Raw genomic sequence first — 12,554 nt, 5'->3', positions numbered from 1 at the left:
TAGCCCCACCATGGGTTGGCGCGAAGTGTACCCCAAAATATTGGCTGAAAATACCTCCCAGATCGCTGGAAATGGCACTGCCCAGGCCTTGTAAGTTGCATCTTAGCATTTGCTCTTTTGAAATTACTAGCGTTATCATAAAAACATACCCCAAAAATATGCTCTACGGGGGGGGGGGGCTGCCCCCTTCGCCCCAATTGGCTACGCGCCTGATCCTTCTGATGGTTCTGCTAGAGCTGTGCGAAACTGATCTCAAGTTCTTGTTCCTAGCTCTGGATATGATCCTCTGATGGCATTAGCCAGATATAAACCATTTGTGACTGTGTTGAAGGGAATATATAGTGTCCCAAAACTGCTGCATATGCCAAAATTGTCACAGTGTTAAAGTAAAAAAAAACTTACAACACACCTTTTTTCGTCTCTTCAAATGCCAAAAGGATGATTTCACAAGCATTGATGGCATGTCTATGATGTTCAAGTTTAGTAACCTGCTTATATTTGAAGAAACATGCTTGGTAATTTTGAGACTTGAAATGTCCCGCTAATGTCCTTGAATCTTTGTTTTTAATTTATATGACAGATTTTTAATTTTTTTTTTTTGGTATCTATTTGTGGAGTTTTCATCATTTTTGATAGTGGTTGTGTTCAGTCCTTACTTGTGAAGTAAACTGAGGAAGGCAGTCTTCACTGAAGTTTCTTATCATCAAGAAATGTTTTCTTCTTACCACACTTTAAAAAAATGATCCTTGAATCAGGTCATTGGTGATGTCATCATTGCACTTGTTATTCAAGTGCTTTGCTGTTCTTCAAAATTTTTTGGCAATATTCTTCTTGGATTGTCATATATTTGAAGGGCCTCAGCTTCGTTGAAATACTAATTGTTGTCACTAAGAATGTTTTTATTATTGTAAGAAGGTTTTGTTGATGTTGACAAGTTTTTTATTGATTTTAACAATGTAACCTCCACTCTTATGATGTATGTATTTCACTTCAGTTGCTATGGATACCTCTCACCCTGCTTTTGCCAGATGCATTCATACAAAATTCACTAATCTTTCTTAAATATTTGTATCTTTCTGATTAAAGCATGTAATCGGTCTTTTCACTTTGACTTAGCGGTGCAGAAAAATTTACCACAAAGTTGTGAAGCTTTTAGTTTCTGCGCCCATGAATGTTCTTTAAGATGACCATTGATTACTTTCTATGCTCTGTGATTAATTAGCACATTCTCCTTCATTCTTTTGTCTTTGAAAATCAAGTCATCAGGACTTTGTCTAGTTGAAAAGGTTTTGATAGGAACATTTGAATTCTATGTCACAGACACCGAAACGGAGAGAACTGCCTTGATGGAAACAGTATTCCCAAAGTTAAGAGAGTATGCTGCGACAAGAGGGGTGGAGCTACACGTGGTGGACCCACACTGGGGCATCTGGGATCCCAAGCTGGAGGATGAGAGGACGTCCGATTTACGTAAAGCCGAGATCGACAGGTGTCAAAGATTATCAAATGGTCCCAATTTTGTGGTGAGTTTAAAAGTGGGGCTGCAGTTTTGGATTGCGGAATATGTCGGATTCAGTCTGACGCGACGATAACTTGGTTCCGTCCTATATATGTTTGTTATATAGTAGGATATTCATCCAGCTGTACACTGCCCCCACTGACCCTGACCAGACTTGACTCAACCGTCCTCACATAGTTCTGATGTAGACTGATGTAATCTTACCCCCGAACCCTGCTGCACACTGCATAACTGATGGACATGCTGTTTGCTGTTCAAGGATGTTGCTCATTTCAAGTCACGTGCTCAATAAATTCCCTGTGATTGGTTACATTTGTGCAGACTTCCGACTGCCAATCGGGGAAAACACCACTTGTCGGTTCTCCCTGACTGAAGAGGATGCCACTCTAAATCTTACAGAATCTTTGTCATTCATAGTCGGGATGACATGCACGCTGCCCGACCCTCCAATATTCTACAGGTTATAACAGTCAAGATGATTTGGTTTTACATTCAATCCTGAAGTGTACGGCAACTGCCTTGAAGGGGAAAGCTTTTGTTTTTCAGCATTGATTTATTTGATATTTTAGTTAATTATGCATGTTATAGTGATATTGTGATGCATTCAGCCTTAAGGTCCATTCACAACAAGTCAGCTCTGTGGATTGTCTCGTATCCTCTAAGATCTAACCATTTTATGGCTCCATTCAATGAATGTAGTTTAACACTTCACAGTTATAGTATGTTAATGCCACAAATGTTTGTTTAATACCTTGCCAAGCTCCATGCATGAACGTAATATCTTGTGTAAAAGTAAGTTGGCCTGACGTTTCGATCCTAGCAGGATCTTCTTCAAAGGCTAAATGAAAAGTAACAGTAACAGAAGGGACAAAAACACGCACAGAATACAGAGAGGTTAATGAGCATGGTGAACACAATGAGATAGATGTAAGGGGATTAGTAGACAAGGGATGGAGAGAAGAAAGAAGAAACCAACAGGGGAAGAGGAGAGGTAGGAGATAAACAGTGGAGGGACAAAGAGAGGATTAAGGGAAGGGGGTAGGGAATAAACGTAATATCTTGTAATAACTCTGTTATATTCGTTTGTCTTTCCTTTAGGCATTCCTCAACCAGAAGTACGGGAGGGTCATCGCACCGTGTCGGATCCTGGCTTCTGCATTCGAAAGACTTCTGAAGAAAATAGTCGACATCAAAGAAAAAGACCTTTTATCCAGGTGCTATAGATTGGACGAGAACGCAGTGCCCTCGGTTTACATCCTGCAGGGCACCACGACCTCCGAAGCAGAAAAGGAGAATATCTGTAGCATTCTGAGAAATTCCTGGACTAAAGAGGAGAAGGAGCTGTACTTAGCATCAGGTACGACCTTTCCTTTCTTCATTTCTTCCCTTCATCTTCGGTCCAAATATCTGTTTCTTCACGACACGTTTTATGCCAGGTACCTTCGATTACTGATATAAGAGAGGAAGTGACCTATAAAGGCTTTCAAAGGCTTCCCTAGAAGGCTACTCCCTCAGAGAAAAACAAAAAAATATTGATTCCTTACGCAAGCTATGCACTGGTGATGGTGTCCATATGTGAGTTTTGTCTATGTGTGATTCTTGCAATTTTAGCAGGTTAGCTCAAAAAGGTTGACTGGCAGTATGAGCACAAGTATGCCAAATGTGTATTTTTTAGATGTAAACAGACGTAAATGTCTTAACAGCAGCTTGTAAACATGATAAATTCTCCCAGGTAAACTGACATGGATCTTGACACTTGACATATTGTAGGTCTGACTATGTGAATTCAAGGAAGCTATTTCTTATTTTAAAGGTGAATAAGTATGAAAGTCAGATCAGTCAGTGCTTTGTCCATAAAAAATCAGTGGTTTCAGGATTATAGCTCTCTGGAAGGTTCAGATCGGTGCAATAACCCACAACAACAAACCTGGAAAAAAATGGATAAAAATCCCACTCAAAAAGCTGTTTTTCAAAGTGAATGTCTACTTGTTACCAAATAAGGCTATTTCGCTTTTCTTTTGGTTTTGCAGTCTGTCAGGACGAGATAGAGCAGGGCGTCTTTTCGCCTCAGAGTCGGAGCGAGGGCGTCATCTGGCTTCACCGGCATTTCATCAACATATCACACAAGGACCCAGCAGCTCACAAGCACCTTGACTTTGGGGTGGACGGGGAGATCGACACGTTCTCCCAGGATCAACTCGCCCAACTCTCGAAGAGGCTCTCGGCCAAGGTGGGTCAGTCGAACTTTCTCAAGTTTGACATCCCGTGGAATGCTTCCGGTCTGGACCCGGACGGTATCGAAAGTCACCGCAAGTACATGGAGGATTTCTGCGGCAAGATTCACGTCTTGCTGAAAGATGTGATCGACAAGGCGATATCAGAGGAAGATCTGGAAAGAGAACCGAAACGTAAGTGGAAAATAGTTTCTGAGAAGATGGAAAAAAATATAGAGATCTAGAAAAGAGACCGAAACGTAAGTGGAAAACGGTTTCTGAGAAGGTGGAAATGTTGTATAGTGAAGAATATGGGGTTATCTTTAATGCAGTAAAAAGTGAAAAACATGTTTGTAATAACAGGCACGAGCTTTATCCGCGAATTCACGGAATATCTGTGATTTCTTTTCTACCTCGGGGACAAAAACTATTATCCTAACACACTGTAGCATACCCAAACTGGAGCCTATACCGCAATTTTTGCAAAGTTCTGTGATTTTTTTTTTTACCCCAGGCTCATCCCTGTAATTAGTAAGCTGGAGGAGTCTGTCAAGCTGTAAATGTTTTGATCTGGTTACAGTACACCACTGAGCAATATGTAATATAGCTCAATGGGCTTTCAGCTAAGAGGAAGAAAATCCTAAACTTTTAATCCACCCATGTTGTCATGGTGTGGTTACCAAGTGTGCTTCCCTTATATACCATAAGCCAGTAGTATTAACACTTCCCTTCTCTCTAACCTGTCTCTGATCTACATATAGACACACTTTCCTCTCGACCTAAACTAAATGACTGGAGACGTTTAGCACTGACTGCTGCCCCCTTCAACCAGCTCACAAGATTGTAACACAGCCCACTTTCTCCTTCTTTGGAATCTACCATTTTGCTTCCATTTTTGTAGACATTTCATCCAGACTTTTTCTTTAGTTTTTTTTATATAGGTTTATATACATTGGTATATTGGTTATATACATTTATATACATAGGTGTATATACATTTTTTTTGGGGGGGGGGGGGGTTAAAGTGATGCAAATATTAAAGAAAACAACAAAAGTATGTCACAGTACAAACAACCATCAAGACAAACAACCATAGAGCAACCTATTTGTTGACGTTCCTTTGTCGCTTTGTAGGTGTAATTATGATATCGAAGACTGACCAGTTTTAAATTACGATATCGAAGACTGACCAGTCTGAAATGAATATAAGCACACAATATGTATCAGTTTGATACAGACTCTGCATAAATGAGGGCAGGATATAGCATTCAGTTTGGGTGTGTAGTAGCATCCCAAACGAACATGACAAACTGAAAAGTGTTTGGGGCACTTCAAATTATTCAAATTAAGTAATTATAAAACAATCTTATATTTTTCTTTTTTATTGAATGGGTTAACTTCACTTTGCTTAGAAGTGCTAGTTAAAAGTAAGTCTTGGATATTTATTTTACCAACAGTATTTCTGACTTTTTGAAAAACCAAAACCAAAAAGTGTCTGTGGGTAACACACATGTATATATATAATATAATATAAAGTAAAAGGAGTGTAAAAGTAAGTTGGCCTGACATTTTGATCCTAGCAGAGGCTAAATGACAAGTAACATACAGTAACAGAAGGGACAAAAGCACGAACAGAATACAGACTGGTTGTTAATAAGCATGGTGAACACAAAGAGAGAGATGTAAGGGGATTAGTAGGCAAGGGATGGAGAGAAGAAAGAAAGAAACCAACAGGGAAAGAGGAGAGGTTGAAGAAATTAAAAGGAGAGCAGATTTGGGTCTTTTCGAGTCATGAAAATTATGTGTGTTATGTTTCACAAAATTGTCAAACATTGAAGAAAATGATAACATTTTTGATCACTTACTCACTCCTAAGGCAGGCTCTCACTCTGAACATAACTTACAGAGTTTCTGGTAACATCTTGCTACATCTACGCTCTTGTGTCAGCCAATGTTGATGCTTTGCCGTCTTTCTCCGTTAACCTACCTCAGAGTCTGTTCGCTGGATAAACCCTTAGATTTTATGAAAACTCCCATCATGGATGCCTCATAAAGCAAATAAAGAAGTTGCGGAGTCTTTTTATCTTACGCTATTTCTCTCTCTGTTGGCAATTTGCAACTTAATTATGCATATGCCTCGGATTTTCATTTTATCTGCCAGGAATCTTTATGAGCTTCATCAATAATTAACAGAAAAACAACAAATTCTGGGGAATTCACTTTATGAGCAGCAGCAAACACACTTGGTTGTATATCAGAAAAGAGGAGATTAAAGAAAGATAATTATGGAAAATCTCTTTCTTTAAGTAATACTTTGTTCTGAATATTTGTAGCCAATCAGTAGTCTCTTATACTCTCATATTCCAATTCTTCATAATAGGATTTTCTATTTAAGTGGAGCTTAAGTGATGGTATAGTAAAACCCAGATAAATGGCAGTGCCTTGGATTAAAATCAAGTGACATGTTGGGTTGTAGCATAAAACTAAAAATGTGCTAAATATTGTGTTTTCAGTGGAAAAAACTGTCTGGAAGCAGAGACTGCAAAAGGGCCTGTTTATACTTGATTCCAGAAATTGAAAATTCACTGCTTTCATTTGCGATTAACCACCTTCCTTGAGAATTTAAATGAAACAAGTTTAGACTAGTCTGGGATTGGATCGGAATCGGAAGAAGACTTTGCTCATTGCAGAGTGAGCGTGTGGTACGGCATATTACTCTTCATGCATCAATATGCTATTTATATATTGCAGAGATCATCTCTGACCCCAGATCACTGTTGAAAGTGTGCAAGCCCCATAATTTCAAGATCTATGTTTTACTGTACCCTTATATAAATATCCCAGTTGAATCAGGTTAACAGAAATTTCTAGTTAGAGCGTTGGGTTAAACTGAAGTCTTGTGTTTGAGTTCGATCAATCGTAACCAAACCACAAATTAACATCATTTTTTTAAGTGTTTGCACAGGGTATCCGCGTACTCCGGTACCCACCCGACGCGGCACTACCTGGTTCCTAATTTATTACCCGAATCCTACGCAAAGTGCAATTTTTTTACTTTTTTGGCAAACCGATGGTTAGGCAAGATTTTCCCATTGACTTAGTGTTGTGTTAGGCTACCATGGGGTCGCGATACACATGGGTAAACCAATTTCTTGGGTACCCAGATGCCCGACGGGTAATGGCTCTCGGGTACTCGGGACCCGATTTTTGGCACACCGATGGTTAGGCAAGATTTTCCCATTCACTTAGTTTGGTGTTAGGCTACCATGGGGTTGCGATACACATGGGTAAACCATTTTTTTTCGGGTACCCAGATACCCGACTGGTAACGGCTCCCGGGTACTCGGTTCTCGATTTTTGGACCTGTGTAAACACTAATTTTTATATACATGTATTTTTTGTTCTTAATCCTTCCACAGGGATAGATGAAAGACTGTATGAAGAGCTCCAAAAACAACTGAGTTTTTGTCAACAGCAGATGGAGGGTCTCCATGGACAGGCCGATGCCCTTCGTCAGTTAGAATCTTACCTGACTAGCAACAAGACAATGCCACTTATATTGCAAGGCAGCTCCGGGTCGGGTAAGACAGTACTGGCCGCAGCGTGCACCAAGCACTGCTCTCCCAAGACTGCTTGCGTGGTCAGGTTTGTTGGTGCTTCCCAGGAATCGTTGACCATCAATCAGATATTCAGGAGCGCATGCGAACAGATGGCATGTTTGTATGGAGAGCATATACCAATTACCTCAGGGGTAAGTACATTGACCACACTCTATATGCATGCTTGTTAGCAATGGTCACAGCTTGAAAGCTTTGTGTATTGTATGTAAGCTTGTCACATACTATCTGGCAAAGAATTGCTGGTTCAACCTGTTTGCTCTCTGGTTGCGTTTTTCATTGTATCTTGTTTAATATGTAGAGGAGAGAAAAAGTTACCAAATTTGCACATCTACTGCAAAAAGCCTGTGTAGGTTAGAAAATGTAGTACGTTCATGTTTAGAGTTGTCAGGTATAGATTTAAAATGAAAATAAAATAAAACTGTTAGCAAACTGCTTATCCACTAGAGAGAGAGCCTGTTAGAGAATGTGTAAAAGTAAGTTGGCCTGACATATGACAGCAACGCTTTGGTGCAAAAAATTGGCAGTTTCTAAACCAGTGAAGAAAATGTATAACATGTTTCATATGGAAATTATACATTACTCTGGACCTAAAATTTCAGGATATGAGCTGCTTGCTTTAGAAAATGCTAGTGCATTAAAGTCTCCATGCTAATATCAATTCCCAATAGTGATTTCAGTGGACCGATACAAAATGCAATATTTATCTATACTCGAAGAAAATTGTTTATGTTTTTCTGTATCGGCAAATGACAATATTCCACCGGCATTTAGCCAGTAAAATAGCCTGAATTTCTAGGCCTGGGCCATCCACTTATGAGAAACAGAATTCATAAACTTCAAATTGTGAAAACTTATTCCCCTTGGGGTTGACATGTGTCATTACTCATAATGTACAATGCATTAGGTTTTTATTTCTTTTCACTCAGCCAGGATACTTGCTGAAAAAGAGAAGTGCCCTTGTATTATATTAAAGAAACAAGAAGGACCTTAATGGCAATTTCTCTCATTCTTTATTTTATTTTATTTTTATTTATTTATTTATTTATTTTTATTTATTATTTTATTTTTTTCAGGGTATGGAAAGCTTACAGAAATTTTTGCCAAAGTTGTTGGACAAAGTGGCAATTGAAAGACCCCTGACACTCATCTTAGATGGAGTAGACCAACTGGCAGATTCGGTTTCGAATTTTGACTGGTTGCCGAAAACTTTACCTCCCTACGTTAAGATGATCCTGACGTGCAACAGTAACAAAAGCAAAGTGTATTCATCTTTAAAGGTTGGTCTCTGTTTTATCCTTCGATGAGCATCGTCGATTACATGGCATACTCTGACAATGGAGAGTCAATATTTCTAATTGAAACGTCTCATTTGTGTAGTCTTTCAAATGAATTTTGATGTATGGATTCCTCTGTTTTTCAGTCTATGTGAAAAAGCTGTGTAGGCCATGACTAGCACTCTCAGCAAAGAAAGTGTTAATTGATTGGTTTTGAACCAGTTATAGCACCCCCCACCGCCACCCCCGTTCACACACAAAGCCTTTGTGAAAAGCCTGTGTAGGCCATGACTAGCCCTCTCAGCAAAGAAAGTGTTAAATTGATTGGTCATGACACCAGTTATAGCATGCCCTCCCCCATTGACACAAAAAGCCTGTATAGGCCATGACTAGCACTCTTAGCAAAGATAGTGTTAATTGATTGGCTTTATTACCAGTTAAAGGATTGGTTCAGGTGTTTGACATGTCTATTTTGTATGAAAGAGCACATGAAGACAAAAAGAACAGTGAAGAAACTACCATGATAGCATGCTCTGTTAAGGAGATATGACACTTTGAAGATATCAAAATTCCTTTGAAAACGACTGGTGTAGAAAGACTTACTGTGAGGGTGTGATGTCACATCCTCACTTCCTTAACAATTGTGAATATATTTCTTTAAAAAGTATTTACATTTTTTAACACATTTGAAAATAATATAATCCAAAATTCTTCAGATGTTTAATCTCAAATACTTACTTTGACAAATATGAGATCTCCTGACATATCTTTTGGTTGAAAGTCATGAAATCTCACAAAATATTTAGAGAAAAAAAACAAAGACTTTTCAGGAATGTGAGGATGTGACATCACAGTTAGTCAGATTTCAGCAGTTTCTACACAATCTGATAAAACTCTACACTTGAATATCTCTTTAACCGAAGAAGATATTTGAACAGTTTTTTCACCATTGTGTTTTTCTTATTGTCCTCTTTTCATATAACATATACATGTATGACAATTGAACCAATCCTTTAAAGCACCCTCTCCCCCATCCACACAAAAATCCTGTGTGAAATGCCTGTGTTCCTTCAGGTGGAATTCTCCTACGTCATCAAAGTTCATGAACCAGTGTGACATCACCAGCAAAGTTTTGCTGTGGAGGTAGGGTGGGAAGAGGGACTTTGCAGGTGTATTTGGAAGGGGTGGGAGGGGAGGGTTGATTTTGACTAAAATGGTAATATTACTGTCTTCATAATCCATTTATTAGAGCTGATAATTTCAAGTGGATGTAGAGCAGTGGACAGTGGTGTCCCTTCGACAGGGGTCAATATGTCCCAGTCACTGCATAATTTGAGGGTCCACTTTTATCCTATTTCTGTGTACATGGCAGCAAAAAAACCTTAGGGTAGGCCACATGATTTTTTGAATGATGTTAGTAAAAGATTGTTTTTTCTTCTACTCCCATTGTTTTCAGTCATATCTTGGGGACAGTGCAATTTACATGGATGTACCACCATTTAAACAGGCAGAGACATCCAAGCTGACAGACCTCACAATGAAAAGTATATCGAGGAAATTAACCGTGGAACAGTTGAGACTACTCAAAGCGGCTAACGCTAAATGCCCCAACCCTCTCTACATGCAGCTCTCCTGCCGAATGGCAAGCAAAATGAAAAGTTACTCCACTCAAGAGGATGTTAGGCTAGAGAATGATGTATTTTCTCAGATTAATGCCCTGTTGGAGTCACTGGAGGCGAGGTATGGAGAGGATGCCGTAGCCCACACTCTCTCATACATCACAGCCTGTAGGTACGGTATAAGAGACGGCGAAATGATGGACGTCCTCTCTTGCGACGATAAAGTCCTGGACAGTCTGTTCGCCAACAGTTCTGTGGTGATAAGACGCGTTCCGAGTTTACTATGGATGTCGCTTAGTCTCGAGTTACAGGCGTTTCTTATAGAGAGGACTGCGCAGAACATGCACATCACATGTTGGAAGTACCCCATCTTTGGGGAAGTCGTCCGTAGGCGGTACATGTCGCGGGACTTAGATTCAAAGCAATTTCATAGGAACTTGCAGGACTACTTTCAAAGCCGTTGGAGTAAGAAGAAGAAGCCGTTCACCACAGAGGGCGGCATCGAGGCCCAGGTAGATCGGTTCGTCCTTTCGCAGCCGGATAAGTACGGAAACTATGCAAATGTCCGAAAGTATCAAGAGTTGCCTTTCCAGGCGTTCAAGGCTGGAGAGCAAGATTTTGCCAAGAAATTCATCTGGAACGCCGATTGGTTGAATAGAAAAATGCAATGTTGCAGCGTCTATGAATTTATTTCTGATATAGCTTTAGCAAGCTCAGTTAGCAATGCTGAGGACGCCGATCTGGTCACACTCAGGCAGCTGATAGAGCTGTCGTCGTACGCTCTCTCGTGCAATGGAGCCCAGCTGTTTCCACACCTGCAGCAGAGGATTAAGATGCATTCCAATATCCACAAGTCAAGCCACCCTAAGATCACTAAACTATTGGAATCAGCTGTTAAGTACCACATTCTTAAGTTCTTCCTGTCTGACGGGTTATTATGTCAGAATTCGGACACGGCCCAGCAGCAGCCGGACGGGGCCGCACCCCAGGGCCCGGCCATCACTAGATTGTTTCGTATGAAGGGCAACCCCTCCCACATGTTATCTTTATCCACCAACAAAAAAGAGGTCATTGTCTGGGACATCCTGTCCCGCAAGGCCGTCAGGACGTTAAAGGGCATCCAGAGCCCCAGGGACGTTAGGTTCATAGACGAGCATATGATCGTCGTGCTCTGCAACAGAGAACTGAAAATATTCAATCTTGAACTGGGGACCTTTGAGACGAAGCTGAAGGGGATCATGAACCTCGGGATGCCGTATTTCGCTCTCCATGACAAGGATCACGTGGTGGCGTTGGCCAGGAACCGGATGAACGTCAACGTCATCAATGTGGAGAGCGGCAACATCGTCTCGACGTTCAAAGCCGGGGAGGACAGATTCATCAACAGCCTCCTGGTCAGCGACAACGGTCTGAGATGCGTCTGCGGAGACGAGACGCAGAAGCCCAGTCCTCTCCTGGTCTGGGATTTACAAAACAGGAAGCTGATTCACGATTTTAGGATACAGCAGCACGAGTTTGTCACTAAAATGGCGGCTATATCCACCGATGGCCATTACGTGGTTTCCGTCATAAGGGTGAGTGTTGTGTGGTCTTATAGATGAAGGGTCGAGCGGTCTGTACCTAAGTATTAATTTAGAAAAGATTTGGACAGAAAAACAACTTAATATCTTGCAGTAAATCATTTGGTTAATAAGGACCAACAATGACTATAGAACTCATGGTAGCCATTCTTTGGTCTTCCCCTCGATAATGTAGAAAATGTAGTTCAAATTTTTTCGTGCCATATGTTTTATTGTGTCTTATATACCATGTTAGGTAAATTGTTCAACAGCTAATTTTGAAAATATAATTGTGTTTAATTGTTTTGCTACTGGGCGAATGTTATCTTTTGACAAGTTTCATTCATGATGTATTGTAGTTGAGCGGATGAAAATTGACGAAGTGAGAATCAACAAGGTTTAGATTTTTTCCCATTAATTTGAAGGTGTGATTGGTTTCTGCCCTATTATTGGTCAGAATGCTTAAACGTGCATTAAGTTAGTGCAACTTCGGACAAGAAATTAATTGTAATTAAAGAAGCCCGGCGACAATACTCAACCCTTGAAAATGGGTAGTGTTCACAAAGTCACGTAAATAAAGTTAAAAAAGGAAGACAGATGTCTAGCCTTTGCGGATAGATTACTGGTCATTACGTTGGGTTTGTCTGTATGAGTGTCTTTTGATGTAATGTGATTAATTTATGATCAAAAGGTTTTAATGCAAGTGATGTGGATAGTTAGACAGGACAAATTCTTTTCCAGAAGCATGTA

General features: G+C 40.1%; 1 protein-coding gene across 2 annotated transcripts in view; it reads left to right on the top strand.

Annotated features, from left to right (window-relative positions):
- LOC139963702 (NACHT domain- and WD repeat-containing protein 1-like) overlaps positions 1–12,554 on the top strand; it is a 68,010-nt gene that overhangs the window by 43,736 nt on the left and 11,720 nt on the right. For both annotated transcript variants that reach the window (XM_071964791.1, XM_071964786.1), the window contains exons 3-8: positions 1,321–1,523; positions 2,618–2,876; positions 3,550–3,927; positions 7,152–7,483; positions 8,426–8,629; positions 10,083–11,819. In XM_071964791.1, coding sequence (XP_071820892.1) covers positions 1,321–1,523; positions 2,618–2,876; positions 3,550–3,927; positions 7,152–7,483; positions 8,426–8,629; positions 10,083–11,819 — 3,113 coding nt within the window. The remainder of the gene's footprint in view (positions 1–1,320; positions 1,524–2,617; positions 2,877–3,549; positions 3,928–7,151; positions 7,484–8,425; positions 8,630–10,082; positions 11,820–12,554) is intronic.

The sequence above is a fragment of the Apostichopus japonicus genome, chromosome 3, assembly GCF_037975245.1.
Source record: "Apostichopus japonicus isolate 1M-3 chromosome 3, ASM3797524v1, whole genome shotgun sequence".
Lineage (NCBI taxonomy): Eukaryota > Metazoa > Echinodermata > Holothuroidea > Aspidochirotida > Stichopodidae > Apostichopus > Apostichopus japonicus.
The sequence above is the reverse complement of the archived record's forward strand: the minus strand, read 5'-3'. Positions and strand labels throughout refer to the sequence as shown.